Source organism: Meleagris gallopavo, chromosome 4, assembly GCF_905368555.1.
Source record: "Meleagris gallopavo chromosome 4, MGAL_WU_HG_1.1, whole genome shotgun sequence".
NCBI classification, from domain to species: domain Eukaryota; kingdom Metazoa; phylum Chordata; class Aves; order Galliformes; family Phasianidae; genus Meleagris; species Meleagris gallopavo.
In genome coordinates, this window is record NC_139407.1 from 39,983,901 (window position 1) to 40,007,806 (window position 23,906).

Consider the following 23,906-nt stretch of genomic DNA (forward strand, 5'->3'; position numbering starts at 1 on the left):
GGTGCAATAAAAATCCCTTTAGTCCACTTCTCTTGAGAATGCTACTGCTGTACAAACAACAATCCCTCATTTTTAAACTCAACAGGTGTAGTTCAGCACCCAAACAACCTAAGACCAGGCTAAAATAAAGCCAACACTTTGCACCTTAGAAGACAAACAATAGGCTGAAGTAGCCCATCTCTCAGTATCCAGTCAGCATACCCTCTTCCCCCGACAGACAGCCCCCCCTCCCTCCACAAGAGCTGCCATCAAGCTGAGCTATCCTTCAACAGGAGAGGCCTTACAGCCAAAGAATGGACACGCTGAGTCCCAGACTTTATTCTGATAACTTTAACTAAAGCAATTCTTGCTCAAAGATGCACATTTGATGATATTTACCAAGGGCAGTATTTATCTAGGAACATGTTTCCAGATATTCCAAGTACAGCTTCCAGGACTACATAGTCCTAAGTTCTTGGAACTGCTCTTTAAGAGCTGCATAACTGAGATGAATTATTTTTCAGTTAGTGGGCAAGACACAATCAGTATTCATATACCATTTATTGAATATTTCCACTCTAGTGGATGAAAAGTCTGTACAAAACCAAACATTTCATTTACTTAGTCAAATTCCATTTACTTACTTAGTCAAACCAATCTAAAAACAGTCATCTCAATCAAAACCCACTGCAAATACAATAGCTTCTTTGAAGCCATGGTAACACTTAAATACGGTTAAGACTTCAATGCAGAAATTTGGTTTCTTGAGAAAGCTCAAGTGAGCTTCAGCTTCTTAAAGTTACAAAAAGGCAAAACTGTGTTTCACAGATACAGTCCACTGGAATCACCAACACTGGACAATAAGTACTTAGAGTCCTGAGATAACAAGGGAACCTGGTATCCTTTAGACTGTTTTCTGTTGTCCTTTCTTTCCAATGAGAGATTTGTGGATATGTGGTATTACACCTAAGAAAAAAAATAAGACAATGTTATTTCTCTTCAATTTTGCTAACTTCCACACTTAAAGATTAAGCTACCTCCGTAACTGTCAGACTTACTGCCACAAACAGCCACAAGCTATTTACGTACCACCACCAGCAATTGTTGCCTTAATGAGCGAGTCCAATTCTTCATCTCCTCTAATTGCAAGCTGCAAGTGACGGGGAGTGATACGCTTCACCTTCAAGTCTTTGGATGCATTTCCAGCCAACTCAAGAACCTGAAGACAAAGATTTTTGAAGCAAGTTACAGATACCAAATGAAATCACATGCACAGCCTTAGCTATACCCTACCCAAATGTGCTGGTGGTGACAAGACAAGGTAAAAAGCACACAACGCTTTTTAAAGGTTTCCTTCTCTGGAGCTCTGGATTTAGTTCTAAGATCTGTGTTTTACAGCAGATATGAAGTGCTGCAACTGCACATTAAATACTTCACACCTCCATGCGTCTTCTAAATTGGGGAATTTTACCCTGTATTTCATGCAGGTAAAATAGCTGCATGTACTTCATCGTCTTCTGAGGAAGCACACACTTGGATCTGCTCAAAATGTGTGAAGAGCTCACAGTTCAGTCTCAGTCTGTGAATAGTGGACTCTGGTCATTGTGTCATTCGGGAATTATTATCCTGCATGCACCCCTCCCAGGGGCTTTACCTCCGCTGTCAAGTACTCCAGGATGGCAGCACTGTACACAGCAGCTGTTGCTCCAACACGCCCATGGCTGGTAGTCCTGGACTTCAGGTGCCTGTGGATGCGGCCTACAGGGAACTGCAAAAAAATAACATGAGTAGAGTAGGTTTGACTACAGACATGTGGAAAGAAACCCAGTGCGCCAAAGCACACGCCAGAAATGCCCCACTACAGAATGCTGTTTCAGTACTTGGCATCTCACTCTTACAGCTGGATCCTAACTTCACCACCCTGCCCCTGTGCAAGGGGGCAAAAGCCTAGAAACCATTCTCTTACCCCAGCCACACAAGTACACAATAGGTCTAAAAGAACAGGATCAAGCTGCACACTTCCTTACAGTCCTTCAGATAACAGCAATACTGCAGGATTCACACAGCACACCCAGAGACACAAGGCTAACCCGAATTCCCTTTGCCCACACCCCTCTCTGCTCACCTGCAAACCAGCCCGTTGAGAACGGGACACTGCTTTTGTCTTGGTCTTTCCGGAGTCCTTCCCAGCCTTGCCACCAGCCTGACGAGAACAGACGCGTGAGGCCCGGCGCTCTACCCGCCATCCCCCCCCACCAGCGGCACAGAATCCGCGCGCAGCAGCAGCACCGCCATACTCCGCATGCGCTAAGCTCCATCCCAACTCCCTCCCCTCGCCTTACGAGACGACGGCGCATGCGCACTGCCCACTACACTTAGTAGCACGGCCGCTCCCTGTGCGCATGCGCGGCCACCACTCCCTCTCCCCGGCGGCGCCAGTGCGCTTGCGGCTCGCCTCCCCGCCACCCTCCTCCCCCCTTCCCCCAGCTTCCTCCAACCCCCCTTTCCACCGCCTACCGGCAAGGTAACACACCCGCTGCGCGCGCTGCCCGTCCGCGCTCCCCTCCCCCTTCACCTAACGGTCACTGTCCCTCAGCCTCCGCCATCGCGGCCTCCACCCGGCCCAGCAACCTCCCCACCCTGCGACTTCTCACCATCGCGAACCGGACCGCCGCACAGAGATAGATAGGAGAAAGACAGCCTTCCGCAAGCACCGAGCCCGGACGACGGCACCGACCAGCCTCGACCCGCCGCGATTCAAACTGCACCCGCTCCCGCCTTCCCCCGGCGCTTTATAACCGCCGAGCCGCCTGCATCCGGGAACCCCGGCCTAGCCGCCAGCCAATGGCTGCGGGCGGAGGCATGGCGCTCTGCCCCAGCGACAACCAATGGCGGTACGGGGCGGTGCCGGCCGCGCGCTGTGGCGCAGAGAGAGAGGCCCCGCCCCCATTTAAAGAAACAGGCTCCGCGGGCGGGGAGAGGGCGCCGCAGTGGCGGGACCGGGAGCCATGGCGGGTGCGGGGGACCCGGCCGTGGTGGCCGTAGCCTGCCTAGGACTCAGCGTCAGCTGGCACGGACGTGCAGTTGCTTCTTCAGGCATGTGTGGTGTCACACTCTCGCGGCTGGCAGCCACCCTTTGTATGTCACATCCAGTGGCTGTAGAGGCCGGCGGGGAAGAGGTACTCTCATGACAACGACACGCACATGCTCTGGGTTTTATTTTTACCTCCGTCTTACGTAAGAGGCACGTGTTATCGAGGGCCTCAGACCTCCTGGTCTTGACTGTTCCATTAACCAAAGTTATGCCAAATTCAGGTCTCTTCTTGACTGTAACAATGCAGTGCATCAACATGGCACTCATGTCATGTTTCCCTGACAAAACATCTCATCCAGAGTTTATTTCAGACACCATTTACGGTACACCATCATCATTTTTCACTTCAGAAAAAGGCAACCTACCCGTTCAGACACATTCACAGGGGCTCTTGGTTGATCTGCCTCCTACAGCTCTATAGTACTGGCCATTATCTGTGCCATCCCACTATACCATAGATCTTAGGGATACACGATTCACCTACAAGCATCTCAGAGAAATCCTTATATGTCAAAGCCAGTTGTCTCCTTGGAGGTTCACCCTGCCATGACGTTACCAATCTATTCACAAAACCACTACTCTACCTCAGTATTCATAGAATCATGTTATAGAATTGTAGAATGGCTTGAGTTGGAAGGCTTCTCAAAGATGACCTAGTTCCAATCCCTGCCACGGGCAGGATTGCCAGCCACTAAATCAGGCACTAGATCAGTCTGCCCTGGGACCCACTGAACCTGGCCTTGAACACCTCCAGAGATGGGACATCCATAGCTTCTGTGGTCAGCCTGTTCCAGCACCTCACCACCCTCTCACTGAAAAATTTCCCTGATGCCTGATTTAAACCTCCCGTCTCTTAGTTTAAAACCATTCCCCCTTGTCCTTTCACTATCTACCCGTGTAAAAAGTTGACCTCTCTCCTGCTTATAAGTTCCCTTTAAGTATTGGAAGGTTGCAATGAGGTCTCCCCTGAGCCTTCTCTAGGATGAACAAGCCCCTCATCCTCAACCTGTCTTCATAGAAGAAGTGTTTCAGCCCTCTGATCATCTTCATGGCCTCCTCTGGGCCCATTCCAACAGCTCTACAAGGAAGAGTCGCAAACACAAGGATCTCTTCAGCAGACAGACATTTTATGGGAAACGATAGAGCTGACAACACAAACTGGGGCTACTCTTCCTGATACAACTTTTTATTTTCCTTCAGTCATGTTCGAGCTCTGTGTGGCCTGAGGCCTCACGTGTGTCTTCACCATCCATTGTGGCTCAGGCATTTTGTGATAACTAATGCTGCTTCAGGTATTAGGTAAAGACCTAGTTCCAGGCAGAGCAGCAGAGCACAAAGAGGCAGAGCCAAACTGTGTGATGGTACTCCTACATACATAACAGGATCTGGCATTTTATTTTTATGTAACTGTCTGGTAACTCTATTTGAGGCATTAGTTGTTTATGCTGTCCTTCAGCAAGCAAGAAGAGAAGAGGTTTTTGTTTTTTTGAAATGTACAAATAAAAAATAAGATTTTACAGAAGCCTGCAGAAGTTAAGATTCCATTCCACTTGCTGTTTTAAAAATGGATTCTGTCCCAAACCTTTCAGCAAGGATTGAGTTACCCTTTTCCTTAAGGGGAAGAAAGGCTAAGTTTCTACCATGCGACCCTCTGGTAACGGATGTAGGAGGAGAGGACTGATTTTCTCCCTGGTTACAGTCCAGCAATTTGCTAGAAAGAAGACACTGTCTCCTACCAGGTGCAGGTGATCCCTACCGCAGATTTTCATCCATAAAAGCTTGCTGTGGCTGCACACTGTCAGCCACTCTAGGCAGCTTGGGCTGCATGGGAAAGGAAGCACAACACCAGAGGGGTTGCTTTGCCCGAGTTTGCTGGTAGTAAATGTGTCCCATTTTAGTATGCACCAAAGATCAGGGTGGGTATTATTAAGCTAACATAAAGGTACTGAATGCAGTTTATAGCGGGTTAGGGAAGTGTCGAGTACTTGAAACTCACCTCAGATAACTTCACACTAGCCCCACAATCTAATCTTACTCTTTATAGTTAAAAAGAGAGAAATTAAAACTAATACCCCAGCATAATCCCAAAGCAACTTAGACCCAGTTATGAATGCAAATAACTTCCACCTCAATTCCACATGCACAAAGGAAGCTCTTACCACCTCTACCTTCCTAATGCAGACGCTACCCTATGTTATCCAGCTTTTATAACGTAACCTTCTGATGGTGGGAAGATGGACGTCTTGAGTGGGTTAGAGTCTGGTCTTTATTGGTCCTATTCACTTTGCTAGGTTTCTCAGATCAGCTTGGACCACTTGCAGGATTAATTTTCCTCTATTTGCAAGTACATGGTAGACATAGTTTTTGCTTATCATGTGAATTTACAGTTCTGTTTTCTGGCATTTCTAGTTGGTAGCATCTAGCTAGAGCACACCAGGAAGTGTTTCTTTATTTTGGCATTGTCTGAGTACTTCATAAGGCTGTTTTACCTCCAGGCAAAACTAGTTGCCAGTTTTAAATGGATGAAGAATCAGCACCAGTGCCCATGGCTGTATTTCAAAGGACAGTTTCTCTTAGGTCTCCCCACTGGCAGGCCATTGTCTGCATTCTAGTAGCACTGTCATGCTGTGCATGGTGATGAATGGGGGCAGTTGTTTGTTTTAACAGATACATTTATTAATCTGGTATCTGGAAATGGCTTCACATGTCTCTATAATAGATCTGCAGACAACACATACATGCTGATTACTGGAGAGACGTGAGCTCTCGCTTGTGCTCATTGTACACTCTTATAGTTGCTATTAATAGTGCCGTGATGACTGGTCTGAATAAATTTTTATCTTGTTCATACTTAACCAACTGTGAAAGGAAGCTCCAGAGATTTAGGCAAAACAAAGTGAGAGCCTGCCAGAGACAGTGCCAGCTACAAGTCCTTGCCCGCTCCTCCCATTGCCCTGTGCAGAAGGCCTCATTGCTGTGTGCCTCACACCTCCCTGCAGTGGGAGGACTGATCCTCCTCAATTCCTGCATTTGAGCTCCATTCAGCAGGATAACAGAGATAAGTAATATTTATACCGTATTTTGCTATAAAGCCATATGTGAGCGCAGCTCCAACAGTATTCAAGTTGGTGAACTCTCAGGGTGCATCCAATCTGTCCTGTGCTACTGATGCCCAAAGGACACTTCAGTTAGTCCCGTGCCAATTATATCAACATGGCTATAGCAATTTATTTTCCTAATAGAGAAGCCTGGAAAACTTCCCTGAGGCAAATTGGCCACCAAGATTCCAAGGCAGAGGCTTTGTGTGCTGTGGTAAAGTTAGGGTGTTTGATTTGAACATGGCAACATGCTAGGATTGTGGCCTATTTTGATATAATTACCTTCTTCCATCATTCTTTTAACGATTACATGTTTCTTCGGTCAGATAGATCACTGAAAAGTTTACAGTTCATCCTGGAAAATGAGCAACAAACTTCAAAAACCAAATGGGAAAAGATGAACAGTATCCTACATCGGGTTTCAGTGCAGTCTGTTATTCTTCCCTCCCCCTCCTCTTCCCTTTCCTCTTCCCCTTCTCCCTTCTCCCTTCTCCTTTCTCCCTTCTCCCTTCTTTTCTTCAGTGTAGGTACCCAAGTAGTCTTCCTGTTAACTCTTTACAGCCACTGCCACGCATTCTTCTTACAGCATTCAACCTCCATCTTTCAACTGAAGGGAAGCATCAAAGCGCTTCCAGCCCTGACCACGCCAATGCAGCAAAGAGGAAAATAGAAACAATGTGACTAGAAAAACTTTTGATGTGAAAAATAAATGAAAAGGAAGTAGTGTTTTCCTGAGCATGGCTGGCTTTTAGTTTTCAATCAAAATGCTAATCTGTTGGAGCTTGAAATGGCTTTTCAAAAATTATTATGTGAAAGGGAAAATAGAAATGCCATCTGCCCCTTGTTCTCTCTGTGCCAAAATCACAACAGGGAGGAGTGATTAACTATTCTGTGGTGGTCAGAGGCAGATACTACAGCCATCACTGATTTTTCACTGACAGCCCAATTCACTTTTTCTTTGTGGTGCAAGCTGATTTTTGTAGATAAGCAGCTCAAGCTCACTGCTGAAATGAGAATCTGTAGTGCACCTGGGTTACAGTACAATAGCATGGTTTTCACAGATAATGTACAATTCATTAGTAATAATGCTTTCCAATTTATAGTCACCTGCATTGAGGAACTACAAGCTCCAGGACCTGTTTTGTGCAGATAAAAGCACATTGTGATAGAGCTAGGTCAGGAATCAGGATAAATCCATTACAGACACTCCTTTACAAGCAATGGTAACAGTGACTCAGAGGTTTGCTTTTGCCAGATTTTGGATCTGCAGCTAGAGATCAGTTCATTCTCAAGCAGAATCACTCCCTGAGACCCACCCTCCCCCTTATAAAATTCTAAGAATTGTAGCTAAAAAATCAAAATGGGTAAGAGAACATAAGGGCACTACAGCCTAAGTCCTTCTCATGGCTTGTTTTAGAAGCAGTTGGCCCTGCAGTACAGGTATTAACATCCCATTCAATCTATATTCTGTGAAAATGGATATGACTGTAATGTGACTGTATCTGAGCAATTGAGATTGGCCCCACGATGGCAGCACAACACAAGAAATAAGAATGTTACCTCAAATGCAGAGGGATGAATGGCTTCCTCTTCAGTAAGAATTTTAAGCTGACTCATCTTGCTGTAAATTTGGAAAGAAAAAAAAAAAAAAAACTTTTTGTTTTTTACTGTTAGGCAACCAGGCAAGATCAGTCCCTTACAGGAGATGGGTCTCATCTACCTGCTGTCTGATGAAGATCCTTGACTAGAGCTTTAGAGTGGGAAGGGTAACTAATAGGAGGTAGTGCCTTGTGTTAAAAACAGGCATTTTTTAGCTGTGAAGGCAAAACACAGTTTGTTGTCAGAAGGTCACAGAATTCATAGGTTTTGGAAGGAATCCCTGCAGATCATTTAGTCCAACCCCTCTGCTATAGCATGTTCCTTTGAGTACGTTACATAGGAAAGCGTCCAGTCAGGTTTTGAATATCTCCAGAGAAGGAGACTTTACATTCTCATATTAGGAGCAAGTTTTTCACTCAGTGGGTGGTGACACACTGGAACAGGTTGCCCAAGAAGACTGTGGATGCTCCATCCCTGGAGGCATTCAAGGTCAGGCTGGATGTGGCTCTGGGAGCCTGGTCTGGTGGTTGGCAACACTGCACATAGCAGGGGGGTTGAAACGAGATGATTATTGTGGTCCTTTTCAACCCAGGCCATTCTGTGATTCTATGATTCTCATACAGAACTTTCTGTATTCCATTTTTTGCCAATGCTCTGTTGTTGAGCACCACTGGAAAGAGCCTGACCCCATCCACTTGACTTCTACCCATTAGATATTTATAAGCAGTGATAAGATAACCTCAGTCTTTTCCAGGCTGAAGACTCCCTGTCCTCTCAGCCTTTCCTCATAAAGGAGATATTCCAGGCCCCTCATCATCTTTTCAGATTGCCAATGGATTCTTTCCAGGAGATCCCTGTCTTTCTTGAACTGAGAAGCCCAGAACTGGACACAGTATTCCAGATGTGGCATCACCAGGGCAGAGTACAGAGGGAGAATAACCTCCTTTGTCCTGCTGCTGGCCAAACTCCTTTTAATGACTCCCAGGATAGCATTGGTTTTCTTGGACACAAGTGCACATTGCTGGCTCACAGTCAACCTGCTGGACACCAGGACAACTATGTCCTTCTCTGAAGAGCTCCTTCCCAGCATGTCAGCCCCTAACCTGTACTGATGCAAGCAGTTATTTCTCCCCAGGTGTAGGACTCTATACACTTGCCCTTGCTGAACTTCATTGGGTTCCTCTTCATCCAACTCTCCAGCCCGTCCAGGTCTTGTGGAATTGCAGCATAGACTTTTGGTGTGTCAGCCATTCCTCCTAGCTTTGTATCATCAGGAAACCTGCTGAGGGTGCATTCTATCCCTCCATCTAAGTCACTGATGAAGATGTTGAACAAAACTGGGCCTAATACCAACCCCGAGGAAATACCACTAGCTACAGGCCTCCAACTAGACGCTGTGCTGCTGATCACAGATCTCTGAGCTCTGCTAGCATAATAACATCCACTGCTCTCCTCTCATCTACCCAACTGGTCATGACAGTCACTAGGTGAAGGCACTGCAGATGAATAAAGGTAAAATTATACAGCTATAAAATGACTGTATATAACATGCAAACTTTCCAGCTTAACAAAAAGCAACATGAGTAATCCCATCCTGTCAAGCTTTGTGGTGGTGATGGTGGAAGTTGTATATTGTGATAATTCCCTGGTTACATGTCATTGCACCTTGTCTAATTTCCTTACCTCAGGCTACATCTTCTCATGTTTATCTGACACAACCAGAGGAGATCATGCAACTGATATAACAAGGTGCCCAACATTTGCAGTGCTGAACAACATCATTAATGTTCATGAAATGCTTTCCTTTTCATGAGAAAAGCAGGAAAAAAAACATTTTTTTTCCTTTTCCTCATCAACTTTTATCAAATACAGTAATTTACCCATCCTGTTTGTTGCAGAGTTAAATACTGGTGGTTTCAATAGGTGTCAGTGGGAGAACAGTCTCTGCTTTGATGCTGCAAGGTCAGTATGTCCATCCCTCTTATCTCAGCCGGGCAGCTGGACCACAAATCAGGAGTGAAGCCAGGTGAGGGGACCTGTGACAGAGCTGTGAAGGAGGACAGGGAGCTGGCAGCGCTCAGGCCCTGGCAACAGGGAGCTATGGTAGACATCAGGCCCTTGGTGCGGCGTCACTGGGTAGGAAGGGGCAGCACCAGCACCCATGGAAAACATCCCTCCCAACAGTGCAGGCAGCACCCTGGTTTGGCATGGAGCACTTGGGAGGTAAGTGTGGGGCTTGGGATGGCAGCAAGTAATTTGGATGGGAAGGTAGGGGTTTCTCACTGCTTTTGCTCTCTGAGACAGCTATTTTCTCATACTGTGGCTCACTCTGCCTTAAGCAGTGTGTTTTTCCTCAGTTTGGGAAAGGCACGTAACTGGGGGGCTGGACTGCTGAGATGTCTGCACTTCAGGGATAGGCATGAGCAGGGGCTGTTGGTTCACACATCGTTCTCGTGGATTCCTTTGGGGCACGTTTACACTGAAACTTTGAATAGTTCTTCCCTAACACTGTTGGGCCAGCACCTTGAGCCCAGCTTATAATCATTTTTCTTCAAGAGCACTGCTGGAAAATGAGGTGATATTAACTTGGGACTCAACCAAGGTTTCCTGCCAGTTTAAATGGATGCTGGAAGCGGCTCTGAATCAAAGGTTGCTTTGATTTTCTGTGGTTGTGTGAGGCCTTCTGCATTTCTTTTTGGGGAACACGCTCAGGAGGCTCTATAGCTCATATGAGTATTTGCTGTAGCCAGTCCCTGGCTCCTTTTTCTCCTAACATTTCCTGTTTTGCAGCTGCTGGCTATGTTGGCAGCCAGCCTGCTGCTGCTCTGCATCCCGCTGTGCTACCAGGCCTTTCATTTCCACGTGGCACAGGCCTACGCACGCCTTGGGTACCCCCACGCCCAGCACATCGTGGGGCAGAGGTATCTGCAAGGTAACCTTTGGTGTTAGAGGACATCCGTGTATGTGAATCTCAAATGTGGCTCTGCATGCTGAGTTCGGCCACCGTGTTTTATGTCATCACTGTAAATTCACTGCCTTGTATTTATCTCAGGTGCTGGAGTGGAAAAAAATGAGAAGCTGGCCATGCACTGGTTCAGGTGAGCTGCAGAAATATAACTCCTGAGATGGCACATTGCTTTCTGCTAGAAAAGATTGCTGAGGCACAGGGACAAAATTGGCAATGCTTTCTGAGGGCACTGGGCCATCCCCTGGGAGGTGCAGGCAGCATGGAGATGGCCAGCTCTCTCCACATCTGGCTTGGGGTCACACCTTCCCCCACTTGTCTTACTACTTTTTAACCAATGGGAGAAAAATATCTCAACAGTGAGACAGTATGCTTTATGGGGCAGTACAGCCTTGTTCAGGAAATGTTCAAAGGTTGCTTTTCTTCTATATTTTCTGCTCCTTGCCTCCTCTCCTCTCCCAGGCAAGCAGCAGGACAGGGCCACCCACACTCCTCCTTCAGCCTGGCACTGGGAGCTCTCAGCAACATGACGGCAGCAGAGGAGGAAAGGTAATGCAGCTGCTCCTGCCCCTTCCTGCTCCAGAAGATGATCTGGTTCCTCCTGGGGGAAAGTTCTGTGCTGTAGGCATCCCATGGATGTAGCTGCATAGGCATTTTTGAGGTTCCACTGTTGTGTTGTCTGCTCTGCTTGTAGAAAGCAGACTGCATGCCCTTGTGTTGGCCACCAGTGCCCTGTTAGCCTCAAAGAGGCTTGGACACTCTCTCCAGCATTCCTGTGCCCTGCAGTATGCCCAAATGGAGGGACAGTCAGAGCCTGCTGTCTGCACAGTCACTGAGATGGCTAAACCAGGGGCCACTCCTAGTTGAAGCAAAAGTGACCAACGAATTTCCATCACAGCGCTACTCAGTCTTCTTATAATTGTTTTGCTTGGAGTTGTTTTTACTCCAAGCTCCAAAATACAAAAGCAAAAGCCTGTGAGCTGAAGCCATCATGTTTCATTTTGATCCTGTGTTGCATATTGATCAGATAGACAAACGTATTTGGTTGTACAATAACTATATATTTCAAGAGTTTCAGATCATACGGCTTCGGTTCAGTCAGGTCAGGAAAATCACCAATAATCAGACATACATGCTCAGATCACAGTGAAAAGCAAAATGAAAACCAGATACTTTTCTGAATATTAGACCGCTGAACACCACAGAATCTTTCAGATCCAGTAGTGGTTGTCCTTTATTAGAAGCCTGGGTAAGTAAAATTCAGATAGGAACAACCCAAAACTCCTAGTTTTTCTTGATGAAGATTTCATGTCCTTCAGGGAAGTGGAAAAACTCCTTGGTGTGGCTGCAGCCCATGGGCTCCGAGAAGCTCAGGAACTTTTGGAGAACATTCTCAAGAGCAGAAAGCTGCCCTGAATGACTGCACCAGCCTTGTCTTCTTCTGCACCTTTATTGAAATCGAATTATGAGCTGGAGATCACACCTCATACCAATTCATCTCCTGATATTAAGTTAGATCCAGATACTGACCTGGGTTTGATGTTGTGGTTGTGCTGTATCTATTTCATGCTCTGCTTATTTTTTGCAACAGATGATTGTGATTAAAGCTTTGTTGTCATTAATCAGCATGACGTGTGTGAGTGATGTCACCTGTAATATAAATAACAGTGGTTTAATAGAAAGTATTATGGCTAAGATAAATAAAATCTTCACGTAACAGCTGCCATTCCTTAAAAACTTCACCATTACCATGCCAGTTTTGGGGAAATATAATTAATCCTAATGGAAACTGCCTTCAGCCTCGAGGTGGTCTCAGTTTAAAACTACTGTGGGAAGACCTGCATTTGACAGAAACTGCATTCACTATGCAGAGCCATACAACAATTTGCTGGCAATAGTGCTGCTGCTGGGGATGCCCAGGTTGGTCTGCAGTCACTGCCTTGCTGGTTCCCATGGCCTCATACAACCAGCCGGTGACTTGTTATCCAGTGCCTTCCAGTATTTTGGTAAGAGCTGGGAAATAAGGGCAAGCTTGAGTATCAACAGAAGCTGCCGATTGACTAAAGTGGGAGCAAGCTATCGCAACTCAGTGCTACACCAGTTTTTCACCACATCCACAGGCTTTCCATGAAGCACAGAAACAGCATTCACACTATGAACCTTACACCACCTCCCCATAGGCACAAGTTTCTCCCACTCAAATGCTTTCCAGTTTGATTTTCCCCTGATTTTCTTTCAGCATAACCACCCAAAACACAGGTTTGTTTTGCTGCCAATACCCAACTAACCACAGGGACCTGATCTCATCCTTGTTTGCTGAAACTGGTTCTTTCTCTGTACAAACTCATCTGTAGTTTTTGGCTGCAGGAAATCAGCCATGAGCATCAGCAGCTGCTTTGGGAATGTTCTGCCATCCCCAGTACAGCTGAGCTAGTGGGGAAGGGCAAGGGGGAGGAGGTAATGCTTCCTGGCTTCAGTGCTCTTTGCACAGTTTGGCTGGAAAAGCCCAGAAAAAAAAAAAGAAGACAGAAAACAAACAAAAGTTTTGAAAAATAGTAATAAAGAAAGGAAGGAGAAACAGAAAAGGAGAGGGAATGGAGGAGAGAAGAGAGGGGAACAGGAGAGGAAGAAAGGGAGAATAACAGGGAAGTGAAAAAATCATAGACTCATTTAAGTTGGAAGAATTGTTAAGATCACTAGGTCTATCACTTAACAATACCAAGTCCTCACCACTACACCGGACCCTTAATGCCATGTGTATGCATCTCTTAAAGACCTCCAGGGATGGAAACTCCAACGCTTCCCTGGGCAGCCTGTTCCAATGCCTCTCCATGAAGTTCTACCTGACATAGGAAAAAAAGAAAAAGGGAAGGAAAAATTAAAAAAAAAAAAAAAAAAGGAAGAAGAAGGCCAGCTGCCCTGCCTTTGGAGCCACTCCTGTAGGCCCCACGCTGTGCCCCACACCTCGGCTGCAGCAGCCCTCTCCTCCTTGGCACTGTCTATACAGCAGTAATTAGGAGGATTTTCTTTCCCAAAACACAACTCTAATTATAATCTAATTCAGCTTATTTGAAGTACATTTTGGTAGTGTTTCCATTATGCAAATATCAATTTATTATCTGCACATTATGTTTTGACTGCAGTTGTGTTGCTAATTAGAGGCAATTTGGCTGCTTTAAAAAAAAAATCCTTTCCTCTCCCTGCACTTTTACTTGGGAACCACACAGAACTGACGTTCAGCATGGTGTCGGTGATGAAGACCTGTGGTTAGCAGCTCTGTTTTAATCACTCTAATTGACTTTCAGTGTGTTAGAAGCCACTTAGAAAGTGCAGGTTTTGCTGATTTACTTGGGTTTGGGGCTGGAGGCGGGAAGGAGAGAAGGGCAGCTCATTCCTGTTTGCAAGCGTCACATTCTGCATGCAGTTTTGCTGGGTTTGGTACCTGTACATCAAAACAATGATGCCGTGGAGCTGGGGAAGGGGCTAGCGGCCTTTTTGGAAGTGAGGCTCAGAGATCTGGGATTGAGTTTATCTTGGGGCTAGAGGATATCCCTAAAACCTTTTAGAGTTATTTCTCCCAATGCCTTTTACAAAGCATGAGTTCTGTTGCCAAACCACCAACTTTATGAAGCTATTTTTTCCTTTATATGATTGCTCACATGAATGGCTAATACCCTGGTATGGAACAGAGCATGAGGATTTCTGCACCCCAGAGTACTTCGGTACTTTTACCATCGAGTGACCAACGTGACCAAACACACAGATGCCTGAAGAAGCGTCTGCAGCTTCAACTCTGAAGCGTGTGCTCCTGCAGCAGGCGAACATTAGGGGTCCCCAGTGACCTTTCAAAGGCTTTGTAGGGGAAAAAAAAAGTACCCTCGAGCTTTCCCGCTTTTCCTTACAACACAAACCCCGTACCCACCCACCTGCTAGCGAGCTATGTTGCTACAAGGGGTGAAACAGCTCTGATGCAAAGCTAGGCAGAAACCACCTTGCCGAGGGCCCAGAGCAGGGCTGTTGCGGCATGCAAATCCATGGGGTGCTGCCACCGGGGCTTTCCTTCTTGTGGGACTTTTCTTAGGGGCCTCCACCAGGTGCCTTCCTGAGGCTAAAACCAGTGGTTTGGTGCAGGTGTCCAGCAGCACACTTTAGAGAACTGCCCTGTCTGTGTTCTGCACTTGGCAGTTCTGTATTCTGCTCCCAGATCACCACACATGATCACTCACATCACCTCCCCTAGCAGATTAAAAAGGGAAAATCATAATGATATGGTACCTTTAGTATTTAGGAAATGATTAATGCAGGACAGATGTGAAATGAACTGCACTGTGAATTGCACTTATGCTTTATTGATGTTCTGCCTAGAACACTTACAGCAGCCAGTCCAAGAGAGGATTTAGGACTTTTAGTGCAGGGGATGCCCATATCTCACAAGGGACTGCAGCACAGGGAATGCCCTGGCAACAAAATCCAAATTGTTTCACATCATTTCAGTTTCCCTGATGCAATCAAGATATTTCTGAGGGAAGGTGTCCCATGTCTCCTTCCCCATTACAACAGTTTAATGGCTAGTCCTTAGGATTGTTGATGCCTTCCCTATATGCTGATGCGCAGTGCAGAGCCCACCAGCTCACTGGAAGTCTCACTGGAGACTTCCCAAGTACAATGGCAAAGTCTCTGTCATTGAGGTTTCTGTACAAATAGATGATCTTTGGCTACAAATCTCTGAGTGCTGTAATGGCTCAATTAGTATGAAAGTGGTACCCTAAGTTTTTGACTGTTTTTTTTTCAGTGTGAATTTTCTACACTTCACTTAATCAGAGCTTAATACATGAAGCAGCATCATGTCCCTTTAGTGGCTTCTAATTACTTTGAAAATCTCCCCAGTTATCCAAAACCATAATCAGAAAAATATTCAATGCACATATAACTCATTACCCAAATGCATTCGATCCTGATCCTTTTCCTCTACCAAAATTTAGCTGGAACTCACGGTTTTCAGAAGCCAGCAAAGGACATGCAGCATGTGTTAGAGGGGAATTATTCGCAATATGGAAAATGTCTTACAGATACCTCCAAATGAGACTCTGGTGCAAAGGCTAAGGGGAGATTTTGGGAGAACTGCAGCAGTATTTTACAGGATATCTTTTAAATTCCTTACAGAAAGACATGATTCTTCTTGTAATTTTTCTGTTTTACAGTTGATGAAGAAAAAGGCAGAAGAAGCTGTGAAAATAGGAGTCCCTATGAGGAACACATGAAAAAACATGCTGGTCAAACAAGGCTATGCCGCATCCCATAGCCAGAGCCTCCAGTAAAGTAATCCCATGAGAAACAGTCATTATTGGTGGCCAGAGAAGCCATCCCCACCTCAGTCTTGGAGCCCATGGCTGAGGAGTTATTAAGCAAAACCAGACACATACAGCATACAGCTTATCACAGGGAACACCGCAGCTCAGCTGTTCTTGGCTGCTTGCCAACAGCAATAGAGAGATATTTAATTTATTTTAAGGCAGAGACAAACATGAGATTCAGAATAGCACTCACACATCGCTGCTGACCCACTATCCAATCCAAATGGGACTTAACAGTCCCATTTTCACCACCAACCGTAGAGATTACTTTACAAAACACTGCTTTTAAGTTCTGTTAATTAGAAAAAAAATTCACATCTTAGCACTGGACAGACATGAACAACCGTATTTCTCATACTTCTCAGGTTTCTTTTGATCTTTTTGAAAGAGCACTGTGAGATAGAGAAGGTAATGGGTTGAGACCTTCAGGAAATCCCAGATATTGGGGGAAGGAAGCAGGACCTTCAGTGGGGGAAAAATAATTAATCTGCTGCTTTCTTTCATGGCTTTATTGTGTGTGCCTTTTGATAATGAGTGAGCACTAAATGCAAACACATTATCCATGTCTCCTCCATAAAGAGGTAGAATCATAGAATTATTATGGTTGGAAAGAACGTGCAAGATATTAAGTCCAACTGTTAACCCATCACCACCATGTCCACTAAACCATATCCCTCAGTGCCACATCTCCACGTTACTTGAAGACCTCTAGGGACAGTGAACTCCACCACCTCTGTGGGCAGCCTTTTCCAATATCTCACCACTCTTTCAGAGAATAAATTGTACCTAAAATGTAACCTCAACCTCCTCTGCTGCAACTTAAGGCTATTACCTCTTTTCCTTAGTAGTAGTATCCCACAAACTTCTTTGAAGAAGAGAAACACACAATTGCAACTTCCCCACCTGTATTTGAAAGATAATCCTTGCTTACAAAATGATCAGTCAGTACCTCTCAATGAAGGGAGAAGCATGCAGTGAAAATCTTCAAGGAAACATTTCATTTTTCCATGCCACGTTGAGGTAACTTGAGAGGCTGATTGCCATGAGATCTCCTGAAGCTTTCAAATTAGCCCAGAATTAAGTTGATACTTAGTGAAAGGTTAGTGCCTAGATGCTATTACCAGACTCAATGTTCAGAAGACATATCAAAAGCAGGATCGCAGCATCCCCCTGGGGTATCTGCTGCTCCTTGTAAAATAGGTTTAATTGAGCGGCAGCAAGAAGTCAGCTCAGCAGCATTAGAACGTGCTGCTGGAGCTTAACACTGACCAGATCCCTTTTGCTGCCAATTTTTCTCCAGAATGAATAGCTGGACATCAAGGTATTTGCTGTGGCTGTCTTTTGCCTGGCTTTCCTCCATTTATATCTCACCTTGGTATGGTTGTCTGCCTTAAAAAAGCTGTATCACGGAATCACAGAATGGTTTGGGCTGTTTAATGGTTTAAGATTATCTAGTTCCAACCCCCTATTGGCTGATTTCCCCTCTCCCATACCACTCAGTGAAGGTTTATGCTCATTTGTTTCCCAAAGTGCATGCTGGTGTCTGGGTTATAGCCAATGGAACCTTTGTGAAAGAATTCCAAGTGCAATGTCAGAGGTTTGCCCAAGCTCTGATAGAAATCAGAGTTAAGATAAGAAGGTTTTGATCACAAGAACAGAATCCAGCAGATTCTGTCCTGAAACCTCAGTCTAGAATAGTACTTAAGTCTGTGCCTAACTTATTTTAATTATTTTATAAAGCAGGATTAACAACTGGCTTAGGATGCTTTGTCTGTTCAGCATTTTCAGCTGTTCCCAGGTTGTGTGCCCACAGCATGTTTGTGGAACAGCAACAACACAGTTACACAGCTCAATTTTTTTAAAGGGAAAAAGACAAAATAAGCAACAATGACATAGACGCATACATTTCCCTTCTTATATGATGTGGGGAGTAACCAGAAAGAAGCTTCCTGAAACCATTTCCAAAATGTACATCCCTCCCTCTTCTTCACTCAGCTCCATCACTCAAGTCACCTGGCCATGTCACAGGAACATATTGCAGAGCAACAGGCAAAGGATGGAAGTAGTGGACTTGTAGCTCCAGGAGTGTTTTATATGTATTTTGTTTGCTGGAGAAGAGCAGATGGATTAGAGGGAGCAGATCCCTCTGTCTCATGAGTGAATCCCTTTTGTTTCTGTGAGAACATTATCTTTTTGTGACCCCATAGGTGAGGATGATCACATCCTACCCTCTCCAGAGGATGAAGAAATGAATTCAGGCTGAGAGAACAGATGGATGGATGGCGGTTACAGTAGCCAGCTCCAGAAGCAGGAGCTGTGATGAGAGGGTGGGTGCTTCATGCTGCTTTCTGGCCCCAGCACCAGGCACGTTTGCATGCTTCAAGTTGAAGGAGGCTCTTTGAGCTCAGCAATCCTCTCATTGCTGTAGCCTCTAATCCTGACCAATTATCACACAAGTGCTTCTCAGGGCTTAGTATGAGGGTGGCTGAAGCCACAGCACTAAGCAGGACCCTGCTGAAGAAAGGGGAGGACTTCAGGCTCCATCCAGTTGCTCTGTAACTCCTAGAAGGAGTCCACCAGAAGGCCACAAAGATGATTAAGGACCTGAAGTGTCAGCCTTATGAGGACAGACTGAATAACTTGGGTTTGTTCATTCTGGTGAAAAAAAGGCTGAGAAGGGATCTGATAAATGTTTATAAATATCTAAAGGGAGGTGGGAGGCAAATGGATGAGGCCAGACTCTTCTCGATAATGTATAGTGATAGGACAAGGAGTCTAAAAGGAGCCTAAAACTTGAACAAAGGAAATTCTATACTAACATGCAGAAGAACATCTTTATGGTAAGGGTGACGGAGCACTGGAACAGGTTGCGCAGAGAGATTGTGGAGTCTCCTTCTATGGAGATGTTCAAGACCTGGCTGGATGCCTTCCTACATGACCTATTGTAGGATACCTGCTTTGGCGGGGGGGGTGGACTTAGCGATCTTTTGGGGTCCCTTCCAACCCCTGCAATTCTGTGGTTCTGTAACACCATAGGAATCTAGTCCAGCTGCCTTGGATCATCTTAACTTCATGTAAGGAGATTTGCTGTGGGTCACTGACCACAGTGGCTCAAAGAATGTGTGAGCCCCAAAATAGTTCACCCTTAGGCAGGAGATGACACAAGCACTGTCAAGTGGGTTCGCTCAAGAGCAGTGGGAGTTATAGCCACCTGGAATGAGTTTTTGTTTTATAAAAGCAGCCTGGCCATCTCTCCTGTTTCAAGGCCAGAGAGCTGCAACACTAATCTACTAGCTCCTTGCAGCATGGTTCTTCTCTACCATTCACCAGGCAGTTTGTGAGAGGAGGACCACAAAGTGTATCTTTCATGGGAAGCAGCATTTCACACCAGGCACCCTGCAATGAATATTGAAAATAGAATATTTATCCTCAACACAGACAAGCCCATTTCCTTCTTTAAAGATCTGTTTTTAGGGGGTAGTACGATACCAGCAAGTGACTGTCATCACAGAACTAGAAAGATGAGATGACAGCAGAGGAGGCTGCTATCCCATGGTAGGGCAGCAGACAACCTCCACAAGCAATACCATGTTTGAATGAATTGTCTGGCATTAAAACCATCATAGATTTAAAACCCAAGGCAGCCTACAGTGGCCCAACTCCAGCAAGCCAAATTCAAGTGCTAGGAAGGTCCTGCAAACCAGGAACTCTGTAAGTCCTCAAGAGCCATGAGTATTATATACACTGTCTCTCACACTGCTCAATTAAAAAAAATGAAATAAAATTAAACATAGATAAAAAATAGAAGATGATATAGATGCAGGAGGCTGAAACACTTGCATTGGCATGTTAACACAGTTGTGACATCTGATATTGAAGAAGCTTCATGAAGACCTGAATATCAACATGAAGCAACGCTGTTAGTCTTTGCTCAGAAGAAGGGCACCTGCCTCACCCAGACCGGGAAAAGATGCTCTCAAAGCAGCATATTTTCTTTTGAGTCTGGTTTCAAAAGAAGTAACAGAAGAACAGTATTTGGTGTTCTGTGTTTTTTTCCCCCTACAAGAGAAACCCAACAGTGAGAGTCACGCTGTTCCCTGGTGGGGCTCAGGGACACCATGCACTCAGAGCAGACACTCAGCTCAGCGGGGTTTCAGTCAGAGAGGTCAGGGGAGAATGGAACATTTTCCTGTAGCGTGAACCACAGCTAAGCTGTGATTTCCTCTCAGAAGCTCAGTCTGGCCTCATTGAATGGCACCAGGGAATTAATTAAAGCAGGGAATTAATTGCAAAGAGCAGGAGGAGCAGGAAGACATCTTGCTTGAGCCCGTGGGTGAGGAAGCATTCAGCTGAGGATGATTTCCCAGCTGGGGGCAGTGGGCCCCATCGCGTCACATGCCTCTGAAGTGTGCTGCACTGAGCCGCACTTCAGCTGATTAAACTAATTATCATTGCAGACTTAATGAAATCATTTGCCACTTCACTGCATTATAGCCACTATGAAGTATTTTCTTATCAATTTGCACCTGAGAAATTCATGGCATTGGTGTGGGTTGGGGTCTCCGTATTCTTATGGTTTGCTAAAAGGAAAGCACACCACCTTCTTTAGACAGGGACACTTTCAAGAGCAGATCAGAGAGGGTTAAACCATCCCAGATAAACCACTTAATTTTGTCTTCCCTGATGGAGGGAAAAAACACCCCAAACTTTTCAGAAGCAAAGCTGCATTATTGGGAAATCTAAGCAGCTGTTTTCTGCTGCAGTAGAAGCAAGCCATTTTAACAAGAGAAAAAAAGAAAACCTAGTGTGAAAGCCATGAAGATAAAGCACACAGGAGGCCTCACCACCACCCTGCAGCCATGGCTCCTTCTACCCTGCCATCCTCCTTACCCACCCCATCCATCCTCACAACCCAAAGCTTTCCCTGCTATTTCTGCTCTGGGAAGGATTCAGGGCATCAGGGATTTAGTGGGCATACAGGTCCTCTGGGCTTTCCATGGCAGAGGTGGAGGAGGAAGGGAGGCCCTGGGTTAATTAATTAAAACTTCCCCTGCACCTCGAGTCATTTGGGGCGATGGAGCAACTCCAAAGGAATACAAATGATTAGTCTCTGGCTCATTAACCTTACTGATTACTTCTAATCTGGCAACCTCCCCAGCACAGGAGCCTCACCAGGATAAATAAACCCCTCATTTTAGACACTAAAAAGGCTTTCCAGGGTGTGCTGTTAGAATAATTGTGGCCACTGAGCAGTAAATCCATTTCCAAGAGAAAGCATTTGGTCGTCTATGGGGATGCATGACTGAAAAATAAGAAAAAAAAAAAAACAAAAAAAAACAACCAACAACAACAACAACAAAAAAACAAAAACGATGTTGAAAACTACAGGTTTTGGGTAGATAAACATTTGTTCTGTCTCCCTCTTGGAAAGTGTGAAAAAAAGATTCACTTAGGCAATCAAATCTATTATTATTTACATAAAACACGGCACATATTTGCTCTGTGGTGTGTTAGCTGAAGGATAAATAGGTTGTATCCCAAAAAATGAAAAGCAGTGGCGAGTGCCAGAGATCCTGCTAACAACCTCTTCGCAGCCCTGAGCAGACCCAAAGCAGAGAGGAAGTGATATATAGTTGGTGCTATTTGAGAATAGTTAATATAATCTAATGAAAAAATGCAATTTTATCCTCCATAAAGTAGTATGGGGCCTAAGCCTGTGAGAGCCAGCTGGAGCAAGTTGCCTCCTCATGGTTTTGCTCCCATTGAATTTGGAAAGCCCTTTTGAACTCCCAGGCAGCTTCATTAGAGCTATTTGGAACTCTAAACTTCTGTTATTTATTTTAATAGCTCTTAAAGGCAATGATTTCACTGCCATTCCTCCTGATGGTCTAACGATCACCAAGATATCCACACATGACTCTGCTGCAGGGAACAGAAGGGAAGGGCGCAAGCTGAAGGAAATTCTCCAGGAGCTGCCAGTCAGTAACTGGATGGGAGGTCTTAGTTCACGGGTTTCACATCTATAACTCATTATGACTGGTCTTGGGATGTGTGACAACTAGTGACAAAGCATGAGCTTTTAGGAGGACGCACTTACCTTCTTGTTTCCCCTTTCTAAGGACACAAAGCATTCCTGGAGTTTCATAAGCTGGAGTCTTTGACCACAATTTCTGGCAGTCTACTCAAAACAGTCTCTCTGTATGAAGTGCTGCCTTACTGAATTATAATAAAAGGCGATGCCTTTGGGAGCAATATAAATAACTCAAATATGCGACAGAAAATGAATTATAATTCAGAGTAATTCTTGGTAGGCAGCATACATTTTTTAATTACAATCGTAACTGCTTTTTGATTCTGAGATAAGAAGTGGTTACCATAGTGACCCAATCCTTAAGAATAATTTTTGCCTAATGCTGTATAAACCACTATATGATACCTGCTTTCAGAGAAAGCAATTTAGGAGAATGAGTTTTCCAAACATTCGGTTTTGTATATGAAAAAGAGATGTAAACTTTACCGAAAAACAGTATGATTTTGGTTAATGCCCAAAGAGCCTTACATGCACATTCCTCCGCAAGTGTACGCACAGAAGTTTCCTCATGTTTGGTGCATACTACAAATCTTGCAGTTTTCAAGCTGATGTAGGAGAGCTTTGAGATCCTGTGGGGAATTAAGGAAAAAAAAAAAAAAAAAAAGAAGAGGTGAGAGATATAACTGTCCTGCAGAACAACTGAAACATTATTGCCTACAACCAGAAGGCTATTAAAATGTTTCATTTTACTTTAATTGTTCTTAAAATGAGGTGCTGGAAATTGGCCATGCATCATTAATGGATGGCAAAAGGAATAGAGAAATGAGAGATGAACAAGGCAGAATTTGACCCAAGAATGAAAAAACAAGATTATAAGGGGAGTGCTATTGTTCTGCCTATGAGCTTTCCCTCTGGGGAGGGAGCTGCCTCATCCTAGCCCCAGGAGGTATGTCTGACGCCTTCCACTATTGATGTTGTAAATCTTCCATGCATGCAGGCACATACCATTGCAATGTTATTGATGGAGATCCCCACTGCTGCAATTTCCAGCTGCTGTTATTGGGCATTTTGATTCAAAGAAGTCCTACAAGAGACACTGTGCCAAGTAATTGGAAAAAAAAAAAAAAAAAAAAGCATTCACTTAAGTTCACGTTACACAAGAGACAGCTTTTAAATATATTTGTTCATCTACTTGGATGTTTAATGAAGCTGCCCTCTTCTTAACATGGTTGCAGTGGAGACAGTTCTCCCTCTATGTGTTGCATATGATATCATGATGTCTTTTAGTATAGTCCTTTTCCATTCATTTTCTGCAGTGTGAGATACAGCATCATAAATGTAGTGCTTGGCTCCTAGTAAGACATTTTTGTCTAATTGCCTTGCAGGCAACACATATCTGAAAGTGACAACAGTTACATAAATCAGAATAAGCATGGTCAAAATGCATGAGCATCAGCTAAGCCAGTGCTGCGGAGTCTGGACTTGTGGGGGTAGAGAGCAAACAGGAGAAATGTTCCATCTGAGATGTGCCAGCTGAAGATAATTCCACATACAAAATAAGATGCATTTGGTGGAAAAGTCTCTGATTTTGTCCGTTTCCCTAAATTCTTAAAAATGTTCAAATTTTCCCAGAACATATTTTCTCTTTAAAAGTATGGGTTCTTTGGTAACTGGTTTTTTTTTAGTTTGCCTTTAGTCACCAAGAAGTCACACCATGACCAATTCTGGTAAATCCATTTGGATTTCCTCTCATCCTGAACATTTTTATTTTTCAAAAATTTTGGGC

The 23,906-nt window shown here is 44.7% G+C and overlaps 2 protein-coding genes across 2 annotated transcripts; one reads left to right on the top strand and one right to left on the bottom strand.

Moving 5' to 3' along the window:
• Positions 1-521: 521 nt before the first annotated feature.
• On the bottom strand, positions 522-2,818 carry H2AZ1 (H2A.Z variant histone 1). Its single transcript, XM_003205752.5, has 5 exons — positions 2,634-2,818; positions 2,105-2,182; positions 1,634-1,747; positions 1,069-1,198; positions 522-945 (listed from the first exon to the last, which is right to left on the bottom strand). Exons 1-5 carry the CDS (start codon positions 2,634-2,636, stop codon positions 884-886), a joined length of 387 nt encoding a protein of 128 aa, XP_003205800.1. The 5' UTR covers positions 2,637-2,818; the 3' UTR covers positions 522-883.
• Positions 2,819-9,738: 6,920 nt separating this feature from the next.
• On the top strand, positions 9,739-12,298 carry LOC109367323 (uncharacterized). The gene is made up of 5 exons (XM_031553118.2): positions 9,739-9,993; positions 10,561-10,702; positions 10,823-10,868; positions 11,198-11,284; positions 12,055-12,298. The coding sequence occupies exons 1-5, from the start codon at positions 9,739-9,741 to the stop codon at positions 12,149-12,151; spliced, it is 627 nt and encodes a 208-aa protein (XP_031408978.1). The 3' UTR covers positions 12,152-12,298.
• Positions 12,299-23,906: the final 11,608 nt, after the last annotated feature.